This window comes from Brienomyrus brachyistius, chromosome 4 (genome assembly GCF_023856365.1).
Source record: "Brienomyrus brachyistius isolate T26 chromosome 4, BBRACH_0.4, whole genome shotgun sequence".
NCBI lineage: Eukaryota > Metazoa > Chordata > Actinopteri > Osteoglossiformes > Mormyridae > Brienomyrus > Brienomyrus brachyistius.
Window position 1 is genome coordinate 22,790,634 of NC_064536.1, and position 24,327 is coordinate 22,814,960.

Here is a 24,327-nt window from a genome sequence, read left to right on the forward strand (position 1 = left end):
ACACACACACACACACACACACACACACACTCCTATGGGCAATTTAGCAACTCCAATTAGCCTCAGCATGTTTTTGAACTGCGGGGGGAAACCGGAGTACCCGGAGGAAACCCCACGACGACATGGGGAGAACATGCAAACTCCACACATATGTGACCCAGGCGGAGACTTGAACCCGGGTCCCAGAGGTGCAAGGCAACAGTGCTAACCACTGCACCAACATGCCACCCCTTATACATTTAAATTTAAATAATTGCACATTAGCAAAGGAGGTTTTTGCAGGTTAATCTTAAACAAAACAATAATTTATTTAGTTAAAATGATAAAATTAATAATTTATTACACTGCTTAACCTTTACAAACTCATTGATAGTAAAAACAGTGATTAATCAAAACAAACTTTAATATTCAAATTCACAAATGGAAGTAATGTACTGTAACCTACAGGAGACGGGTACTGACTTTATGAATATGTGTATAAATGGTGTAAGAGGGAGTGAGAGTTAATCAGCTGGGTAATTTTCATACTGTCCCTGCAGGTGTGTCCACACTGAACACGGTGACTGTACAGAGAGGAGGATCTGTTACCATCGCATGTTACTATGACAACATGTATCAACAACATGAGAAAAACTGGTGCAAAGGGAGTTACTGGAGTTCATGTACTCCCATAGTACGCAGTGACTCTCCAAAGAAAAGCCGTGAAGTGTCAAACAGAGATGATCCTGACCAGAGAGTCTTCACTGTGACCATGAACAATCTGACAGCTGGGGACTCTGGTTCCTACTGGTGTGGTGTGGAGATCAGCGGAGGTTCAGCTGTGGGATCACGGGTTTACCTGTCAGTCACTAAGGGTAAGATGTCTGTACTGCAGACTGTAGCCAGTGAGATGCTCAGTATGTAACATGTCATTCAGTCAGAAAGGAAGGACATTAACAGAAATAAAGAAAATAATATTTTAATATATAAGACGGACACCATAAATGAGACCTGGGACAAATAACAGTAAATATGCTACTTCAAGGGGTTAAATATGAGAAATAATATACTTTGGTTTAGCATTAAGTGAATTTTAAAGAAATTCATAAATTCAATTGAAAAGTATAAATATATGTTAAAATAATGTAAAAGAGCATCAGTTTGACTCTGTTGCTGATGCTTGATCTATATATGAAAATTAAATGACAATAATACCACAAAGCAGATTTTTGCAGCTAATTTTATTCTGAATAATCAGTAATTCATTCATTACACTGTTTTGTTTTTGCAAACACAATGATAGTAAACATATCATTGTTTAAAATCAAATTTTAATATTCTGCAGAGTAAAGTACTGCAGCCTACAGTAGACTGCAACTGACTTCATGAATATGTGTATAAATGGTGTAAGAGGGAGTGAGAGTTAATCAGCTGGGTAATTTTCATATTGTCCCTGCAGGTGTGTCCACACTGAACACGGTGTCTGTACAGAGAGGAGGATCTGTCACCATTCCATGTTTCTATGACAACATGTATCAACAGCAGGTGAAATATTGGTGCAAAGGGAGTGACTGGAGTTCATGTACTCCCATAGTACGCAGTGACTCTCCAAAGAAAAGCCGTGAAGTGTCAAACAGAGATGATCCTGACCAGCGAGGCTTCACTGTGACCATGAACAATCTCACAGCTGGGGACTCTGGTTCCTACTGGTGTGGTGTGGAGATCAGCGGAGGTTCTGCTGTGGGAACACGGGTTTACCTGTCAGTCACTGAGGGTAAGATGTCTGTACTGCAGACTGTAGCCAGTGAGATGCTTAGTATGTAACATGTCATTCAGTCAGAAAGGAAGGACATTAACAGAAATAAAGAAAATAATATTTTAATATATAAGACGGACACCATAAATGAGACCTGGGACAAATAACAGTAATTGTGCTACTTCAAGGGGTTAAATATGAGAAATAATATACTTTGGTTTAGCATTAAGTGAATTTTAAAGAAATTTATGAATTCAGTTGAAAAGTATAAATATATGTTAAAACAATGTAAAAGAGCATCAGTTTGACTCTGTTGCTGATGCTTGATCTATATATGAAAATTAAATGACAATAATACCACAAAGCAGATTTTTGCAGCTAATTTTATTCTGAATAATCAGTAATTCATTCATTACACTGTTTTGTTTTTTCAAACACAGTGATAGTAAACAGATCATTGTTTAAAAACAAATTTTAATATTCTGTAGAGTAAAGTACTGCAGCCTACAGTAGACTGCAACTGGCCACAGTTGTAAATAAGAAACATGTTCTTAATCTGTCTTGCCTGGTTAAATAAAGGTGAATGAAAAAAAAAAAAAAACTGACTTCATGAATATGTGTATAAATGGTGTAAGAGGGAGTAAGAGTTAATCTGCTGGGTAATTTTCATACTGTCCCTGCAGGTGTGTCCACACTGAACACGGTGTCTGTACAGAGAGGAGGATCTGTCACCATCCCATGTTTCTATGACAACATGTATCAACAGCAGGTGAAATATTGGTGCAAAGGGAGTGACTGGAGTTCATGTACTCCCATAGTACGCACTGACTCTCCACAGACGAAGGGTGATGTGCCAATCAGAGATGATCCTGTTAAGCGAGTCTTCAATGTGACCATGAACAATCTGACAGCTGTGGACTCTGGTTCCTACTGGTGTGGTGTGGAGATCAGCAGAGGTGCAGCTGTGGGATCACGGGTTTCCCTGTCAGTCACTGAGGGTAAGATGTCTGTACTGCAGACTGTAGCCAATGAGATGCACATTATGTAACATGTCATTCAGATAGAAAGGAAGGACATTAACACAAACACAGGAGAAAATATTTTAATATATAACAGGAACCAAATTTTAGTATTGAACAGCACCTTAAATGACACCTGGGAGAAATAAGAGTTAATGTGCTACTTCATTGGGTTTAATATGAGAAGTAACATTCTTTGGTTTAGTTTTAAGTGAATGTTAAATTCATAAAAGCATAAATATATAAATAAACATACAGTAAAAGAGGCTCAGTTGGGCTGTCGGTTACTGTTATTGGCATTTACATGGAAATCGAAATAAACAGGAAAGCAAAACAGGATATTGCAGGCTAATTCTATACTATAATCAGTTAATCATTCATTAAACTTTTATTTTTGCAAATACAGTGATAGTAAGTACAACATTTAATCAAAACAAGTTGTTTCATTGGGGGCCCATCGGACAGCAAGGTCGCATGTTGGGCTGGTGCCATCAGTGTAAATAGTGTAAATAGCTCTGTGTATTTACCATGTATTGTGTTGTGTGTCTGTTGTGAGTATGACTGGCAGACATCAGGAAACCCCATCTTTGTAGCCTTCCTGTGCTTATCTGTGACTCTGGTACATGAACCACACTGGTGTCAGACCTTAGGATAAAGGTGACAGAGCTCAGCAGGGAGCAGCATGACGTGGGACACAGCCGATCGCAGTGAAGACCCCCCTAAAGCTGCCCCGGTACAGTGGGTAATGGCCCCTGGAACCCTCCCAAGTACCGGTCCGGCTGGTGGCACGGCCCAATCACTGGTCCCCCAAGATGGGGGGCACCTGGTGATGCCACTGGAAGAGGAGGCACTGCGAGCTCTATTAAGCAGAGCCCTACCCCTACAGCTGAGCTGCACCCATCGTGCGCATGGCCATGGGGGAGGGGCAGCTGAAAGTCATGCTGACAGGACAATCGGTGGTACAAGAGGTCTGACTAGCCAGCACTGCTGACCCCTGTGTTATCAGACTGGACTTACTAGTACAGCTAGGGGCCGCCATCGATCTGCTGGGGGCAGCCATCTGCTTTGGGTACAGATGTGGGGGTCCTCCAGTATGAGAGCAGTGGCCAGCAGCGGCCAGGGATAGTGATGGGGGAAGAGAGGAGGAGAGCCTCAACACTGATGATCTGCTGCTCCACGCTTCTGATTTTGTCCGGACATTGTGGAACTTAAAGACAGTGTTTGCAGGGACCCTCTGCGCAGGGTTGTGGCTGAACCCCCAGAAGTGCTCCCTCCTCCAGTGCATGATGCTCTTCCAGGGCCACATCATCAGAGGGAGGGCGTGGCCACCGACCCGCAGAAGACGGCAGCTGTGTGAGACTGGCCCCCTGCACAGACTGTAGCAGAGCTGCACAGCTTCCTGGGGTTAGTGTCATATTACCAACACTTTGTAAGGACTTCGCCAGCATAGCAAACACAATGCACCGTCTACAGAAAAGGGAAGTGGCTTTGCGTGGACAGATGTGCGTGGATTTGCGTGTGTCTGGCAGCTCTTTCCGTGGAGGACATTGAAAACATCTACCTATTCGGAACCATGATTACAGGTATTATGCTGATTGGATTAGGCATTGCCCTGGTTTATCAAAGATTGAAGAAGACGGTGACAGCCGCTCAAAGCCCCACTAGGCTGGCCGGAATGATTCATGCAGTGGGCAGAGCTCTTAGCACTCAGACTGTGAAACTGGATAACATCATGGAGAAGCTCACAGCTTTGCAAAACTTATTGGATGGCAGAGACCAGCGTGGACATTAGTGGAGCTGGAAATTACAGCTTCTCGTACGGAAACCCAACCAACCCTATTCTATCAGGTTTTGGCTCCCCCCAATCAGCACTGGCCTCGGCCAAGGCCGCTGCTGAACTAACAACTCCCCCTGAAGAACAAGGCAGTGAGACTCTCTTGCATTCCTCTCCCCCGATCCCAAGGACTTACCGCACCCTCCCCCCCATCCAACGCCTTCGCCGCTTCATACCCCCAGCGTGAACAGGCGGGTCTGTTGACCAGCGCCTCCATGGCTGCAGGACCGGATGGCTGTCTGTCTCTGCTGGACTACCTCCACCACCCCTTTTCCCTCACCCGTTGCAAGTCGTGTCATTTTTATGTTGTAAGGTGTAGTGCCATCATGTGCTTATGTTGCTGAGGTGTTTTTTTCGGTTCCCACAATGTCCTCCCCACTGGAGTACAGTCTGGGGGCTGTTTTTTTTATTATTCTCCTCCTCTCTCCTCATGTCATTCTGTTTCTTTTCTTCTCTCTTCCCCTGTCTCCCGATCGGCCTACCCCCTACTGTGATGTTTGTGTATATGTATGGTCGGGTTGATGGCCAGTTTTTTCGCTGGTACTAGTGACTAGTGACATGGTATATTGCAACAGCAATAAAGGGTTTCATCAAATCAAATCAAAATCAAATCAAATGCCTGAGCCGCGGCTTTTAACCAGCTCTGTGTGACGCTCACCGATGTCCCCATGCTAGAGTACCTGGACCCTCATCTCCTTTTTATTCTGGACATGGACACTAGCTACGAGGGGCTGGGTGCTGTGCAATCACAGGCAGGACCGTGAAGGGAGCTTCTATCTAGGCCGGCAAGAACTTCCGTCTGTACCTCAGTGGCCAGTGGTTCTGGTTATAGAAGGACCACAAATCGCTTGGGTGGCTCCTGAGTTTCTGGCACTCAGAAGGACAGCTGGTCTGTTGGTTGGAGGTAATGGCAGAGTTTGACTTTGAGGTCCAACATCACCCTGGGAAGCTGCATGGAAACGTGGACACTCTGTCTCACTGACCCTGCAGCAGCTCACAGTGCAGGACCACCAGGCCACCACCAAGACTTCATTTGCCAGCAGATCATCACAGAGCAGCAGAGCAGCCCCATGCTGACCAGCGTGAGGGAGCAGCTGGATGAAGGAGGATGACTGGGTTGGGAGGCGATATCAGCCTCCGGTCCAGAGAACAAGGCCTACCACACCCAGTGGGGCACCGTGGAGGAACACGAGGGCCTGCTGTTAAGCCGCAGCTGATCGCTGGACGGTGCAGGAGAGTAGCTGCTGGTGCCCCAGAGCCTGTGTAACCCAGTGTCTTGTTCTTTTGTTTAGGTAAAGTGTATATGATTAATCTGATTTGTATAATGTTGGGAGGATGTAGCAGATACTGAACTACAGTAGTAGTACAGAGGTTACAACGTGATTTTGAATTAATTAGTGGCTGGACAGATAGCTAGTAGCTGAAATTTAACGTAGATAAATGTAAGGTAATCCATGCAGGGAGTAGAAATATAAAGTACAGACAATTTATGGATTCCACTGAAATAAAGGTAGCTGATTATGAGAAAGACCTCAGTGTGTATGTTGATGCCTCCATGTCCCACTCTCACCAGTGTGGGGAAACAATTAAAAAGGCCAATAGCATGTTAGGTTACATCTCTAGGTGTGTGGAGTTTAAGTCAAGGGAGGTGATGCTACAATTATACAATTCCTTGGTACTGTAAGACCCCACCCAGATTATTGTGTGCAGGTTTGGTCACCTTACCTTAAAAAGGACATTGCTGCCTTAGAAAGGGTGCAGCGTAGGACTACGAGAATGATTCCTGGACTTAGAGGAATGTCTTATGATGAGAGGTTAGCTGAGCTGAATCTGTTCAGCCTCGAGGAAAGGAGACTAAGGGGGGACATGATCCAGGTATATAAGATTCTAATAGGTCTGGATGCTGTTCAACCAAATATCTACTTCAGTATTATCTGTAGGTGGAAATTAGCGGGAGAACATTTTAGAATGGATTTGAGAAAGCACTTCTTCACAGAGCGTGTAGTTAGAGTTTGGAATAGTCTTACTGTTAGTGTAGTGCAAGCTAAAACCCTGGGTTCCTTTAAATTAGACCTGGATAAAATTTTAACAACTCCGATGTATTAGTTAAGTTCTCCCCAAACGAGCTTGATGGGCTGAATGGCCTCCTCTCGTTTGTAAATTTCTTATGTACTGAGCTGGCACATGCTCTGCATCATTTGTGTTTTATATTCTTTTTATTGGTTGTTAAATATAATTTAATGAGTTATTCATTTAATATCTGCCAATGGGAGTAATCCCATGAATCCCCGTAAAGGGCTGGGATCGACCCAGGAGATACGGGATACGTGGGAGAAGTGATAAGACTGCATGTCTTCCTTCCACACTCTCAGCAAGCTTACTGCTGAAGCTACTAAATTCCAGAGTACATCTACAGGTTCAGAGAGCTATTCGATTCACGGCGGTGAAGGACCGAGTGCCTGACGAGTCACTTGCTACGGCTCCTGAGAGCAGCCAGATCAGGCTACAATTTTAGGTTTTTCAGTGGGCAATAATGGAGTGTGAACTATTATAAATATTGTTTACATTGTATATATTTTATGAATATTTTGTCTTAATAGTAGCCTTTATGTAGTAAAGTTCTTAAATTTAACTGCATAATTTTATATTGTATAGTTGTTGAATAAGGTGACTAAAGTATTTAGGGTGGGCATGTTAGCCCTGGGTTAGTTTTGATGGGAACATATAGCCTACAGACAGACACCATAGTGAGCTCAGGGCCCCCGTCAAGTGATTGTTAACTGGGGCCCAGCAAAAGGCCTGAAGGGGGCGCTACACCTGTGCTCTCTCATGCTGAGGTCAGTGCACGGAGCCGTCGGGGCCGGGCAGTACGGCGTAAAGAAGATGCTGAGGAAGCTGTGGCAGCGCTTCACCTGGCCGGCTGCCAGCAGGACGCCCAGATGTTCCTGCATTGCTGTGCTGCATGTGCGGCTCAGAGGGGTCCTAGCTGGCAGTGCCGGTCTGCCCTCCAGCTGTACCTAGGGGAGCATGTGGGGGTCGATGTCCTGGGCCCCTTTCCCCACACTGAGGCCGGGAATCACTACATTCTTGTGGTCATGGACTACTTCACAAAGTGGGCTGAGGGTCACATGGTTCCAGAGCAGAGTGTGACCTGACCACCGTGGCAGAAAACAGCTGTAGGAGCTTCGGGCTTCAGAGCAGCTGTACAGCATCCAGGGGAGAAGCTTCAAGGTGCTGGTGTTCTGTGAGGTCAGCTGGCTACTAGGGATTGTGAAGACCCGCACCAGCCCCCCCCCCCCCCCCCACCCCCCCGACTCACCAGCAGAGTGACAGGCTGCTGAAGAGGCTGAATCGCATTCCAGCTCCCCAGCAGACAATCCTCATTGGTGAGCACCAGCATGATTGGGACACTCACTGGCACTGGCTGTGCCCCTGCTTCCCTCATGTACAGCTGTAGGCTGTGGACCCAGGTAGAGCTGGTGTTTGCCTCACCCCCTGGCCCGGAGCTGCCGGAGACACCAGGACTGGATTATCTGCTCCAGCTCCAGGACCATGTGCAGACCGTGCATGAGCTGGCCAGGTAACATCAGGACATGGCCAGAGTCAGACAGAGGTGAGCCTATGACATCCACTGCTGGGGACAGGTCTCCCAGCCTGGGGACTCTGGGTGTACTGGCCCATCAGGAAAAAGGGGTGGCTGCCCAAGCTGGACAGCCACTGGAGGGACCCCCAGGAGGTCCTGAAGTGAATCTCTGAAGCAGGGCTGTCATGTTACATTGAGATCGGCTGGTTCTATACCAACCCTTGGCCCACTTGGAGAAACCATCAGCAGGACCTGGGATGAGTTTCCCAGCAGCTGGAACTGAGGAGGACGGTGGGGAACCTGGGGCCCTGTGGCCACAGAGGGCTCAGTGCTGTCTGGAGCACTGCCAGGACTTTGGGGGGTACCAGGTTGGGTGCTTTTTACCAGTAATATTACATTTATTTCACACCCAAGCAGCATGTGTATTTAGGGGGGGCACAGGGGTGGCCATGTGTGTTGTCCCATCGCCCTGAAACGGCCCTGCTGCCAAGGTCCATTTGGGTCGGGTGAGGGTACTCCTGTTATAAATGCTGAAATGGGAATGTTATGCATTATTGTACATGCATCATATCATTCCTTAATAGGAAAATAAACAAAAAAATAAAACTTCATTGATATATGGGAGGGGCAAGTAACAGTGTCTTTTCAATGGGCTACTTCAGGGGTGAGAATATCCTATCATTTGTTTGGCTCTCAGTTCCTAATTTTTGACCTAAATATGTGAACTTAAATGTGTAAGCTGGCAAATGAGGTTTCTGCAGGCTAATTTTCTGCTGAATGATCAGTGTAACCGACAGTGGACTGGTACTGACTCTTTATGAATATGTGTATAAATGGTGTAAGAGGGAGTGATCTACGGTTCCTCGCGCGACGACCATCGATAATCAGCGGGCGGGGAATGTGTGGATCGCACCCCCAGTGCTTCCCTGACGTGTGCCCCCGCCCACCCTCTGCGCAGTGAATGTTACATTTATATGGCACTTTTCAAGACACCCAAAGCATCTTATGGAAGCAATGGGGAGCCGCTTCAAACACCACCACTGTGTAGCCCCCACCTGGATGATGCAATGGTAGCCATTCTGCTCACCACACAGTAGATAAGGTGGTGAAGGCGTAGGAGAGAACTCACTAATTAGACATATGGGATGATTAGGAGGCCAGATTTGAAAGGGCCACAGTGGGCAGTTTAGCCAGGGCATCGGGTTCCAGCCCTACTCTTTTGAAAGATGCAGAGGAATCGCTTATGACATCCAAGATACAGAACCTGGGTTTTACATCACATGTGAATGACGGCACCATTTTTACAGCACAGTGTCCCCGTCACTGCACTGGGCCATTGGGACCCACACAGACCACAGGATGGGTTAACCTGTTGGTCACACCCACCTCTTACAGCAGTTACTTATTTTGGTCTCCCATGCAAGTACTGGCCAGGTCCTAACTTGCATGTGTTATGGCTGCTGACATAAAGAAGCAACTATAAGTCAATAAGGTTTTTTGCAGGCTAATTTTATTTTATCTGATCAGTTTTCGTATTTTTGCAACTATAGTGATATTAAATACAACATTCACTCAAAACAAATGTTAATATTCTGCAGAGTAAAGTACTGCAGCCTACAGTATACTGGTATTGACTTCATGAATATGTGTATAAATGGTGTAAGAGGGAGTGAGAGTTAATCAGCTGGGTAATTTTCATACTGTCCCTGCAGGTGTGTCCACAGTGAACACAGTGTCTGTACAGAGAGGAGGATCTGTCACCATCCCATGTTTCTATGACAACATGTATCAACAATATGTGAAATACTGGTGCAATGGGAGTGACTGGAGTTCATGTACTCCCATAGTACACACTGACTCTCCACAGATAAGTGGTGAAGTGTCAATTAGAGATGATCCTGACCAGCGAGTCTTCACTGTGATCATGAACAATCTGAAACCTGGGGACTCTGGTTCCTACTGGTGTGGTGTGGAGATCAGCAGAGGTGCAGCTGTGGGATCACGGGTTTACCTGTCAGTCACTGAGGGTAAGATGTCTGTACTGCAGACTGTAGCCAGTGAGATGCTCAGTATATAAGATGTTATTCAGGCAGAAAGGAAGGACATTAATACAAATACAGAAAATAATATTTTAATACATTATCTCACAAAACTGAGGACACCCCTCAAATTCTTTAAAATATTTCATTATGTCTTTTCATGGGACAACACTGAAGATTTGACACTTTATACAATGTAAAGTAGTCAGTGTACAGCTTGTATAACAGTGTAAATTTGCTGTCCCCTAAACACACAGCCATTAATGTCTAAACCTCTGGCAACAAAAGTGTGGCAGCAACCAGGCGAGGAGTAGAAAGACAAGTGAATATGTGTATAAATGGTGTAAGAGGGAGTGAGAGTTAATCAGCTGGGTAATTTTCATACTGTCCCTGCAGGTGTGTCCACACTGAACACGGTGTCTGTACAGAGAGGAGGATCTGTCACCATCCCATGTTCCTATGATGACAGATATAAAACACATGTGAAATACTGGTGCAATGGGACTGACTGGAGTTCATGTACTCCCATAGTACATACTGACTCTACACAGATAAGTAGTGAAGTGTCAATCATAGATGATCCTGACCAGCGAGTCTTCAATGTGACCATGAACAATCTGACAGCTGTGGACTCTGGTTCCTACTGGTGTGGTGTGGAGATCAGCGGAGGTGCAGCTGTGGGAACACGGGTTTACCTGTCAGTCACTGAGGGTAAGATGTCTGTACTGCAGACTGTAGCCAATGAGATGCACAGTATGTAACATGTCATTCAGGTAAAAAGGAAGGACATTAACGCGGAAAATGTTTTCAATATCAATTTTATGAAACTTAATTCACTGTCAGTTACGTATGTTTGATGGCTATAATTTCAAGTGTCTGTATGAATGTACAGGAAAATTAACTTGCATATCAGTATTGCCTCTAAGGGAGACATCCCATAATACAACCTGATGACCTCATCATATATAGGTTTTGGTCTTTATTAAATACATGAGTGTCTGATCTGCATGTTTCACCTGGCAGCTGAACAGAGGCCTCAGGATTCACATATTTCTAGTTTATGACACATTTGTATAATATGACAAATATTACAGATCTGACTATTTTCTCAGTCAGACACCCAGTCAGATGTCTTTCATAAAACATCACAGGCATCAGCTTACAGGAAACAGACAGACATACATATTCATCTTACAGCCATTTATCATGTGTGCAATGTTTGGAAAATGTTACATGTAGGTTTTTCCCGTCATACATCAAAAACTTTATTCCCTTCAGATTTCAGACATTTGTAGGGATTAATTGTTACTAAAGCTGTACAGACTGGGTGATGGTCTGCAGGTAGTTTCTAACTGCAGCAAAGGCCAGTGTTACAGTTACATTCTGTAATATCTGACCCAGTTCCATCATAAATACATTATGATTTATTAATAACATTATTTATCTCACCTGCCCACTATCAGGGCCCTGGGATGTGGACACTTTGGTCACAGCCCTAATTTATTATTCTGCATCCAAACAGATATTTTACTGAATATTTCTGGTTATTCTTTTTCAGTTTTAGAAATGACCTTTCACAGTCTATACTGGCTGACAGAACAGGGCAGGGGTGCTGTAAAGGGGAGGGGGATTTAGGATGATTCCATGGACCCCTAAGTGACAGGGCTCTAAGAAATTAAGAACATAATTGGATTGGTCCAGACTGGGGGCCCAATCTCATATGCTTTCAGGGGCCCAAAATCTGTAGTGGCCCCCAGGAACAGGGACGTTTATATTTTATGTAACAATCCTTTCTCTTGTTTCCACTGCTGTCCATTCTTGGCACATGATGAAGAAGGAGGGAATAATGAAAAACAGAGGTAAGCATCCAGCAGCACTTACAGCAGTGTGGTGTCCAGCTATGAGCGTCTCCCTAATCACACAGTGATGGGAAACTTCTGTTACTTTATGGGAACATTGATTTTCTTTTATTCCTTAATTATAATTTCCCTGTGATGGCATCACATCCAGGTTGAGCCCCTGCTTTGTGCCCTATGCTTCTGGGGAAAGGCTACAGGCCAGTTTGGAAGATGGATGGATGGAGGGATGGATGGATGGATGGATGTATATCCATGTATATATTATAGTAAGAAAGATAAGATAAGATAACATAAGATAATCCTTTATTAGTCCCACAAGTGGGAAATTTGCATTGTCACGGCAGAAAGTGGACAGTACAAGAATAGAGCAGCAAAAATTAACAACCATTATGATTAAATCTATATATGTACAAGTGTAAATATATAAATATTAATATATGTACAACATTAACAGTAAAACTGGCAGTTGAAATTCTCTACTTCTTTTCATGCTCTTTGTTACTGTCTCCTGTTACTCACATGTATCCTGTGTAATAGTACAGATGACGTTGTACCGTGTTACTATAAATCATGTAAGACTTTACTGTTCAAATCCACCCTCTCATTCAGCTCTCTGGTCCAGCTTGTTTCTGTATGTAGGACTGGGCTTATTGGTGCTGCTGTTGGTCATCATCATCATCACATGGAAAGTGTGGGACAAACACAGTGAGTATCTGCTGATGCAGACGGTGTGTAAGTGACCTGACTGTCTGAGCAGTGATGCATGTCCCTCTGCACTCCTGTAAGCAGCAGCTAAAACTTCATGCTTTTGTCCTTTTCCAAAGACGGCTGGACAGAGACACAGACAGCAGCATTCAGACACACAGGTCTATGCAGTGACATTAAAACACAAAACATGGTCACAGCCCCTTTGGGAACACAGACTAAAAACAGCGCAGAGCTAAAGACCGCTGTGGAGCAAACAGGACATCAGAGCACAGCAGCCCTGAAGGATCCTTCCTCCATGATCCTGCAGACTTTCCTCTGACCCTCTGGGTCTGTGTCCACCCAGCTGAGCTTATAAAACCCTGAACAAGTTAGTTATTCCAACCAGGGCCAACTGGGCACCATTAACTGGGTTACCTGTAAGTGCAGACTGGTAATCAGATTTCACCTGAGTTGCCAATGGCTCATATATATTTGTGTAGTTTTATACAGTTATTAGACTGGGTAACATTTACACACATATGTACATGATAACCAAGAGGAAATGACCGTGTGTTTGTCATACAGCAAATTAACAGAATCAGCTGAAAGTGAGTGATGTGATCAGAATAAATTTCTTTGACTTTATTTCTCATTTCTTTCCCTGTAGAGAAAAAAAGAGCCATGAACCAAAATGCAGGAAGTACAGAATTAACAGTGAGTTCATGTTTAATATGGGGAGAAACTGTAGAAAATTCAACAAGGTTTTGTCTTTTAAAAAAGAATAAAGACAGAAACCAAACTGTTAACAGCCAGTAACTCATTAAGAAGTTTATCTCTGTAAATAACGCTGATGTGAGGAGTGATTGGTTTGATTGTTGAGTTGTGGCTTTTTTCTAGTTGAACCCAGACCATGAATACGCCGTCATAGACAGAACTGGCATCACCAAGGGAGACCCGGCAGAGCAGGTAAAGCACAGAAATAACATAGTTATGCTGGTATTTATGAGTGTAGCCCCTGTCTCCGAACATGTGATGTTATTAGTGTGTGAAGAAACTGCATTTTATAAGGCACATTCTCATAAGCCAGTTGTTAAGTTGCAGTTAAAATGTTTTCTAAAAGCAAATAACATGTTCCTCTCTCAGGCCTCTGTGGAGCCTGGTGCTGATGTCACCTACAGCTCCATTCTCCTGCCAGATCCACAGGTAAGATGGTTTTATGTAAATCAGTGTTCAGCATGAGTATCTCAATGAGAGTAAAACATATATCAATAATGTCCTCACTGGCTACATCTACACCTCAGCTGATCTCTCAGATCCATGTGTATCAGAATTAGCTGTAATGTACCAAGAAGTACCATGATACCCCTGATATTTCACAGTGATTTGGAGGGGAGGTTTTGGGAGTTTATGGATTTGTGGTTTCTGCACAAAGGTTGGTCTTGTACCTCCACTGTAAACAGCTAAATACTCTCAGCAGGTGTCCTCTAGATGTTCTTCACACCGTGCTGCTGTAACCCCAGCCAGTGATGTGGTCTACAGCCCAGTCACCCAGCAGCACAGAGAGGTGAGTTTGGAGAATCTGCTCTAACGTGAGCTGTGATACATTTAGTCCGTGATGCTTCATGTGTGTCGTATGTTTCCTTTTACATAGTATACAGGCATCATTACAGCATCATTCAAGATGATTATTTGGCTTGAATTTTTAAGCTAAATGAAAGAAAACTAAAGAGGTTTCACCAACTTAATCTATGAGTCTGATTTCCTGTTTCTGTAGCAGTAACATTAACACACCACACTGCCTGAAATGCTAAGGAAGGTGTTGGTGCCTCAGAAGCTGAAATGATGAATCAAGTAGCCGATGTTAATGCTTATCTGTCATTTTCCAGTAGGGGGCAGCAACACAGAGAGGCTCCTCTACATGTGGGGAGCTGCTGCTCTGGATGAGGGCTGTGAGGGAGACACAGATACTGCAGTGATCATCACCAGACAGGAGCATCTTACAGTGATGTGAGCTGTATTTAAATAGCATGCAGCTCTCTCACATTATAGTATGATCAATGTGCTGTTTACCTCACTTGTACATTGCTTTGGACATGATGGAATAAATGTAAATGTAAGATATTATCTTTGAGATCTGTGAATTGTCACTTTTCATTCATTTAAATGGAATAAATATCATTAGCTATCCTGTATGTTTAGTATAAAATAAAATGTTTGCTATTTCAATATGCATCATTTTCAGGGTATTTGCCAGTGTCTGTTTGTCTCTTGTACTGTTGAGCATTTACTGAGGTCTAAGGGCTCTGGCTTTAATTTTATGCTCTTCTTGCGCACTTCACTGCCCCCTGCTGGAGCAGCTTTGCTATTTCGCTGCCTCCCTGCTCTCCTCTGACTGTGGAATTAGAAGCTGACCTGTTAGCATCATATCACATTTTATGATAAAACTTTAGCTTTAGGTTTCCACAGAATGTTAGGCTTTTGCTTATTGATAAATTGAGTATTATTTAAAATGCAGACCACAGACTGTGTGGCTCATCATACATACTGTTAATAAAGATGCTTTTCATTAATCCTACAAGCTGCAGTGGTGTCTCAGTGTGTAACACGGACGTCTCATACTTTCTGGGGTTTGGGTTTGAATTCTGCCTCGGATCTCAGTGTGGTGCTGAGTCCCCCGATTTGTGTCCCGTGCTTCCTGGGATGTGCCCCAGACTGACAGTGACCCCATCCTGGGTAAGAGGGAGAAAGATAGATGGTGTCAAATGACTCCCCAAAGGGAAGCAAGGACCCAGAATTGCGGGACAGAACGATCTTTATTAGATCGGGCAGGCAACGAAGTTTAAAGGGGCAAGACGAGGATCGTGGTCGTGGGCGAAAGCTGGAGTCGAAAGCCGGGGTGGTCTGTCCTACACACAGGCACGGGACACGGAGACACAGGGAAGGGGAGACGCGAAGTCCAGGGCCAGGCAGGGCAGGCAGGACGGGAGACTCAGGAGCGGGATTGGGTCTGGGGAAGGAAAGCAGACAGGGTGAGGAGCACACAACAGGCAGACGGACCAGGCAAGGAATCAGGGGAGAGCACGAGACAAGAATCCGCTGGGTACTGCTATGAGACATAGGCAAATACTTTGCGATGTGCGATCGCGCACTCTCCGCCTTTATAGTGCTCCCGGGCGGAGCCTAGTTGGCAGCTCTCCGACTATCCACACCCGGGAGGCGTGACAGATGGATGATTTTTACACATTTAAATCCCATAAAAGGGAGGCAGGGAGGTTAAGGAGAGTCAGGAAGTTAGTGTCAGCCTCCACAGATCTGAGGTCAGTGACACACACATAAGGATAAACATTCTGACCAGGATGAACAGCTGGAATCTTAGTGAATGGATGGATCTGGTTTGTTTTTATGAGGTATGAGGTATTATGGTAAATATTAAAGTTGGAAAGGAAGGTGACTTTAAGAATTTGCTCTGCTCTGGGCATTAGACAAATTCAGATCTTTCTGCATGCTGCAGAGAGTCTTGCTCACAACGTAACAACAATTTCCCACTTTCATCGTTCACTCATTCTCACATTGGGAAGAGAAGAGCAGCTCAGCAGGTAGTCAGGCTGTTGAGGTCAGTATGCTGCAGACAGCTAGTCCAGCAACTATGGAGCAGATTTTGTCGGAGGTTAAATCCATGGCCACTCGTTTAAATAGCATAGAGGAATCTATCAGAACTCATCTAGAGGGCATGGATGGTGCCGTAAATGACATAAAGACGTCTGTTACCTCACTTAAAACTTCTCTTTCAAACCTCTATAACCTAGTTACCAGTGTAGAAAGGCACTTAGGCGAGGCTGAGAGCAGAATCTCCAGTAAGGATGATAGCGACCGTCACAACATCGACTTACCCACCCTGCAGAAATAGGGGACTGGCTTTTGCTAGTAGGTGACAATTTGGAAAACCAGAGGTGGCACAAGAATTTGAGTTCTCCTTTAGTACAAAGAATTAAAAGGGATTTGGAGAAATGGCCATCTTCACCAATCTCCTTTCTTGCCAGAATTAATGTTATAAAAATGAACATACTTCCTTGACTAAACTATTTATTTCAGAATTTCCCATGCTGTATCATGAAGACATTTTTAAAAAATTTTAAATTCTCTCATTTATCGTTACACCTGGAACAATAAACACCCGAGAGTCAAGTTTTATAAACTTACCAAACCAACAGATCTGGGGGATTATCCTTGCCTGATTTACAACACTACTGTTGTTCTGCCACAATTAAAAATATGTTGATTGTGAAGATTCTCAGTCATCCAGGTCATGGTTATCCCAAGAACGCTGATTCAGTGACAACTGTACTTGTTTAGTTCATTGAAAACATCTCTCCCTTCAACCCAGAGGACTTTCTGAATTCTGCCTGACTGGTTAGAGTAGCAGGTTTATAAATCCTTTATAAAGCCCTCAAGTCGTTAATACTTGATGGTCACCTGTGGGTTGTTGTTTCCTTTGGCTTTCATGTATGTCACTGTGACCACCTGGGCCAGGGTGTGAACGACTATGAAACCGTCTGGGCAGAGATGAAAGAACTGCATTGTAAATGGGTGATAAATTATGCCTAAGGCCACCTCCTCTGTTTAACGAGGGTCCTTCAATCTTGCAGTAAACTGCTTTTCTCACACCTCGTTTGAAGCAGTCAGCCTCCCGGTCTAGAATCTTAACGTCCTGGTCACCAAAGGAGTGGCCCTTGACTTTCAGATGTAGATGAACTGCTGAGTCTTGTCCTGATTAGCTGGCTCTCCTGTGTTGAGCCTTGCGTTTCTGGAGCTGCTGTTTGGTTTCTCCTGTGTACAGATATGTACATTCCACACTGCACTGAACTGCACATACGACGTTGCTCTGTGTTCGTGTGTCTTGTCCTTGGTGTGGACCAGTTTCTGTCTCAGTGTGTTTCCTGCTTTGAAATATACAGGAATGCCGTGTTTGTTGAAAATCCTCCTGAGCTTTTCAGCCACCCCTGCAACATAAGCGATGACAACGCTCTTACGTTTGTTCTCTTTCCTGTCCATTGTAGTACTGCTCTTATTTGATCTTCTCATAGATTTCAAGGAAGCCCAGTTAGGATATCCACATGTTTTGAGGGACTCCTTGATATGTTTGTGTTCCTTCTCCTTTCCCTCTGTTCTAGCTGGGATATTGTTTGCCCGATGGTGTAGGGTTCTGATTACTCTGTTTGTGATCCAGCGGGTGGTGAGAGTCAAAGAGCAAATACTGGTCAGTATGTCTGGGTTTCCTGTACACTTCAGTGTTGAGGTTCCTGTCCTCCTCAATGTGTAGCGCACAGTCCAAGAAGGCCAAGCTATTGCCTGTGACATCTTCTCGAGTGAATTTGATGTTAATGTCCACAGCGTTGATATGTGTAGTGAAATTCTCCACCTCACCCTGTTTTTATGTTGACTCAGGTACCATCCACATACAGTACCTGAACCAGTGGTAGGGTATGATCCCTAGGAACGAGCTCAGGGCTCTGATCTCTACTTCTTCCATGAAGAGATTGGCCATAATAGGGGACACAGGTGAACTCATGGCACAGCCGTGTTTTTGTCTGTAAAAACATTCATTGTACTTGAAGTATGTAGTGGAGAGGCACAGGTCCAATATAGTGTTGACTTGGTTGATGAATCAACACGATTCTTTATGGATTGGTTTGGAGTCTTTACCCAGCCACCAGCATTTGCTTAAATCTCAACCTTTCATCAGGCAATCTCTGTTAGAGATAATATTATTACATATAACACTTTGTTGCTATGTAGAGATGAGAAAAGATATTTAAAAATCCCCTGGATTTTCTCCTTACATTCACCTTTGACTTTACATCCTGATTTTCATGTACAGTTAAGAATCACTGGTTTATTTGTTGAACAATCTGTTAGATATTTCAGATCTACTGATTGATGACTCCCTAAAGTCTTTTAAGTAACTTAGGACCAATTATAGCATCTCAAATAATGATTTTTTTTTTAAAGTTCTTTCAGATACGAGACTTTATTGACTTTCTGTTAAAGGAGAATGGGACATGTTAGAAGCTTTCAGAACTTGAAAATCTTTTACTCTCTGCCAGAACATTTCAAGTAATATTTCTGAGATTTATTATTTACTCCTGTAGTCCGATGCATCGTCTTTTGCTGCTTTTAACCCAATTTGGCAACATGACCTGGATGTATTATTTAGCCCTGCAGACTGGAACGTGGTTTGTACCAAGATCTTTCCCAAATATACCTCGATTTCAATACATGAACAAAATGTTTAGTTTTTTCAAAAGACATATTACACAGCAGCCCGCCTCCATAGAATGTTCCCTAATATTTCAAATCTGTGTTATAAATGCAAACCACATGCTGGATCATTTTTCCACCTGTTTTGGTCTTGTGAACATATATAAAAGTTCTGGAAAGAGGTTCAGTCTCTAATGCAAGACATTCTTGAGAAGCAATTTACAATATCCTCTCTCTTTTATTTATTGGACCAGGGGATTTTAAAATTTGCTCACTACTCTATTTGTCATGCCCGGCCCATCTGATCCTCGTGTGTGCCACGCCCCTCTGATTATCCACGTGTGCTTCCCCGATCGTACCCAGCTGTTCCTTGTTATTTCGCCATGTCTTTTCTTTATTAGTCCACGTCTTGCCCTGCCTAGTTGTCCGTCATTGATGTTAGTGTCTGAGCGATGTCCTGCTATTCCCTTAGCCCTCTATCCCCTAATAAATCCCCAGTTTTCCCGTATTCCGCCTGCCTGCCTGTTCCTTCCTGCCAGCCAGCCCGTCGCTACACCCGCGATCCTGACACTATTGTTTTTAGCAAAAATGCATTTTGCTTCTCAGATCCATTCCCCATGTTCCTATATGAGGATGTCACAGATATCAGCCCTTCTCCTGAAGGAGAAATTGACACATGACCTGAACCATAAATCAGACACATTCTGGAGACTTTGCAGTCCTGTGTGCTTCTATCTGCAAGATCCTGTAAAATGATACTGCTGGTATTAAATTTGTCAGTTTTTTTTTTTGATGCAGTGCTGTGGAGTGTGGGATGGGCATTGGGTAGTAATAAACAAATAATAAAAAAATCAGAAAAGACAAATTCTTGCTCTATTCTTAGATCAAAATGTGCACAGCATATTAAATCCTTTTAAAATTCATGGCACTTTACAGGTAGAGCTGTGCGTATTGACCGGCTAATATTCCCACAGTGACTCTTCAGGAGTTCTTTTACACCAAGTTCTGTATTTTCCAATTAGCACCATGAAAGTACACAATGGGAAAACTGGAAGATTTAACTGGGATTGTTAATCTGTGGTGTTCGTGGGTATTATGGTCTCCCATCAAGTAACAATTATTTAAGGCTCTTTGTAGACTTGAAGTGTATGCATTGGGTAATACTGACTGCATGTTTTATTTTATACTAAAATTGTCTGTTTTTGTCCACAGCTATAGGATCCTGGGATTCAGCAGCCTCTGTAGATATGAACTTTGGGATGACTTTCCCACACATACAAACACAAATGCTTGTTAAACATGCCTGCCGCATATCCACAGGATGGGAGATTAACTCCATCAAGCGAAAAGCAGGCCGATACAGCCAAGGTGGGCGGGGCTTAGTTAGTGAGGGAGGAAGCAGGAGCCGAGAACTGGAAGAAAGATGGTGGTGAAAAAGTGATAGAGAAAAGGTTAGCTGGTGTTCTGCGTGTTCTTAAGGACTTGTGCGGGGCGCTCATGAATATGTCACTTGTGCCAAGGTTGCAAGGTGAAATTTACCCCCTACTGGTCTGATGAAAATGTTATTATTATATATTAAGTTAAATTAAATAAAGTTACAGTGCAAAGTTATATTTGACAATGTCAATGTGTCAGAATAAGTATTTGGGACTATATACCATGTTTACTATGGATGCATAACTGGTTGGGCTCTCTCCCCTTTCACGCCCTGGGAGGAAAGCCTACAGTCGCCTATGTTTCTGAGTAATAACCGTGATGTCATCGCCTGTTCCATGTTACCGCCCTCTTGCTGTGGCTTCAGCGGGAGCCTGGAGCCCTTCCCACATGCCCAGTCTCCTGCTCTGTCCTGCCACACATCCAGCAAACCCACGGGAGTCGGGCAGGACAGAGCAGTCTGTTCCCACACTGACAGCACGGTAGCAGGCACTGGCTCTGCTCTCTCTCTCTCTCTCTCTCTCTCTCTCTCTCTTTCTGGAATGTTCCCAGAGCAAAACAGTGACCGTCCCGGGTCACGAGCCCCGACAAAGAAACACATTATGATGTATGAAATGCTTCATCTCACCTGCCCATTAACCCTCCTTTATTATTCTGCATCCAACCAGCTGCTCTACTGTATATTTCACATTATTCGCATTTCAGGTTTAAAATATTTTTCTTTACTGACTGGCAGAACAGAATTTTCTCAGTCATAATCATAAACCACAGTCTCCCTGGCTCAGAGGAAGCACCATTAAAAATGGAGAATCTTTCAAACGTGAAGTAAATGGTTTGTGGTTTTCAGGTCACGCCTCCCAGCCAGGGCCCACCAATCAGTGGGCCTCTCAGAGTGTGATGTAACACGCAAAACCAGGACCACTCATTTGTCACCCTACAGTAAAACCATGCCAGCCCATGTCAGCTAACAGCAGCCCATAAATCAAGGGGAAAAGGGGACAGATCCATCCATCCATCCATCCATTTTCCAAACCGCTTACCCTACTGGGTTGCGGGGGGTCCGGAGCCTATTCCGGAAGCAATGGGCACAAGGCAGGGAACAGCCGAGGATGGGGGGCCAGCTCATCGCAGGGCACACTCACACACCATTCACTCACGCATTCACTCCTATGGGCAATTTAGCAACTCCAATTAGCCTCAGCATGTTTTTGGACTGTGGGGGAAACCGGAGTACCCAGAGGAAACCCCACGATGACATGGGGAGAACATGCAAACTCCGCACACATGTGACACAGGTGGAGACTTGAACCCGGGTCCCAGAGGTGTGAGGCAACAGTGCTAACCACTGCACCACCATGCCGCCCAGGGGGACAGATCAAAATTTTAAATAAAGACATCATACACCTATTTGTCTACACCAAATGAAAATATCCAAGTGTAATCTATTGGTTTCTGGTTTAACACCTATTAAATGACCTCATCAGTAACTGACAAAGCAAACATGAATCAAAACATGATTTAAACAGCCACTTCTATGTGTAATAATGCTGATCAGGCTTGAGCTTATCCCCACATTGTTTGCACTGTCCTGCCCACACACTATCTCCAGATCCTTTGCAGTTTTTGCATATTGCTGCTGCTATGTCTGCACATATATATATATATATATATATATATATATATATATATATATATATATATATATATATATAATAGGGGGCGGCATGGTGGTGCAGTGGTCAGCACTGTTACCTCACACAGGACCAGTGTTTGACTCTCTGAAATGGCTCCATGTGTGTGGAGTTAGCATGTTCTGCCCGTGATGTTGTGGGGTTTCTTCTGGCTACTCCGGTGTCCCCCCACAGTCCAAAAACCCATTGAGGTTAACTGAAGTTACCAAAATGTTCATAGCTGTGAGTTTGCCCTACAATGGGCTGGCGCCCCATCCTGGGCATCCCAGATCTCCCCCAACCCTAAATAGTACAAGTGGTTACAGAAAATGGATGGATGGATGAACCATAAATTGACCATCAGTATTTTTTACCGACCTGGGTCTAAGTACAGTAATACTTGTTCCATACTCACATAGATTTTATTGGTTTTATTTTATTTTTACTTATTCTATTTTTCTTAATTTATGTTCTGTGTTGTCTATGAATGTATGCACCCACATTGCCAAAACAGGCGAACATGCAGACGTACCTGGCCAGTGAATTCTGACAAAGTGATTTCTGATTATAAATGACACAGTAAGTGGATGCTGTCCATGGTGCTGAAAACCTGGACCATCAAATTCTGTCATATCTCATCACCTTCCAATCAAAGAAGAATAAAATGCATACTGTAAGCACGTTCTAGAATGTGTAAAATGTAAACACAGTAAAAGCTCTTTTTGTGTAAACATTATGAAATGGAACACTTTGAAAACACATCAGATCTTAATGGGAAAAAATAATGCTGGATATCTATACAGATATGGACTGGGTAATGTGTCTTGCAGAAATTTCATTTCAGAATCGTACTCGGTAGTTTGTATGGCCCCCACGTGCTTGTATGCATTCCTGACAATGTCGGGGCATGCTTCTAATGAGACGACTGAGGGTGTCCTGGGGGATCTCCTCCCAGATCTGAACCAGGGCATCACTGAGCTTCTGGACAGTCTGAGGTGCAACCTGGCAGGGCCGGATGGCCCAAAGCATAATGTCCCAGAGGTGTCATATTGGATTTCAGGCGAGCATGGGGGCCAGTCAATCGTATCAATTCCTTCATTCTCCAGGAACTGCCTGCATACATCTTGCCACATGAGGCCGGGATTGTTATGCACCAACGGGAACCCAGGACCCACTGCACCAGTGTTGGGTCTGACAATGGGTACAAGGATTTCATCCCAATAACTTATGGCAGTCAAGGTGCCGTTGTCTAGCCTGTAGAGGTCTGTGTGTCCCTCCATGGATATGCCTCCCCAGACCATCACTGACCCACCACCAAACTGGTCATGCTGAACAATGATACAGGCAGCATAATGTTCTCCACAGCTTCTCCAGACCCTTTCACATCTGTCACATGTGCTCAGGGTGCACGGTGCCGGGCAGTGAGCACAGTGCCTGCAGATGAGTTAAGGACAGGGCTGGACTGGTAATCTGGCATACCTGGCAAATGCCCGGTGGGCCGACGCACTTGGGGGCTGGTTGATTTAATAAGAATATATATTTTTTTTTTAATTGGCCAACGACCGGCCCATAAAGCAGGGCCATCGGCCCATTGGTTCATTTTCTATACTGACACTGGGCTGGCCTAATCATCTCTTAACAGGCTCCACCCCTCCCCCTCTGTTTCTTGTGTCAGATGCAGTCAGTGGCCAGAGCCAGAAATCAGTTGATTTAGGATGGAGAAGCAAAAGCGCAAGGTGGGTGCAGAGAAGTTGCGGGCCAAAAAAAAAATAAAATCTAGAGGTTGATGCCTCAACATGTGCAAAAATAACCGACATGTTTAGTGCTGTAGCTTCGGTTTCCAAGCCAACAGTAACGTTACCTGACGACACTAAACAGGTGAACATAGCACATGGAGGAGAGGTGACTAGTCATGGCGGCACCCAGGCAGAGGAGCAGGTGTCTGACAGTGAAGTCAAGGAGGGACAGAGACAGAGTGAGCAGGAGGAGAGTGTAGTTGAAACGGTAAGCATGGTAGCTACATGATTTAACAGGAAGGGAGTGTTAAACAGGGCGGATGCAGCAGGATAGCGTGTGTGGGCCTGGCTGGGCCACGAGGAAGATGATGATTTACCTAAATTAATGAATATTATAATTAATGGTGGGCCGTTATCGGTGTTAACGTGCTGTGTTAATGCGATTCTCTTATTGCGCGATTAAAAAAATATAT

General features: G+C 44.2%; 1 protein-coding gene and 1 long non-coding RNA gene across 2 annotated transcripts in view; both read left to right on the top strand.

Annotated features, from left to right (window-relative positions):
- The window catches only part of LOC125739920 (uncharacterized), a 645,903-nt gene that overhangs the window by 202,743 nt on the left and 418,833 nt on the right, over window positions 1-24,327 (top strand). Inside the window, exons 8-9 of the mRNA XM_049010480.1 lie at window positions 2,419-2,733; window positions 10,607-10,921. Of these exons, the coding sequence (XP_048866437.1) occupies window positions 2,419-2,733; window positions 10,607-10,921 (630 nt within the window). The remainder of the gene's footprint in view (window positions 1-2,418; window positions 2,734-10,606; window positions 10,922-24,327) is intronic.
- Window positions 12,945-15,002, top strand: LOC125739938 (uncharacterized). The gene is made up of 6 exons (XR_007397396.1): window positions 12,945-13,144; window positions 13,424-13,470; window positions 13,654-13,722; window positions 13,900-13,959; window positions 14,231-14,320; window positions 14,643-15,002. It is a non-coding gene; the product is annotated as an uncharacterized LOC125739938 (long non-coding RNA).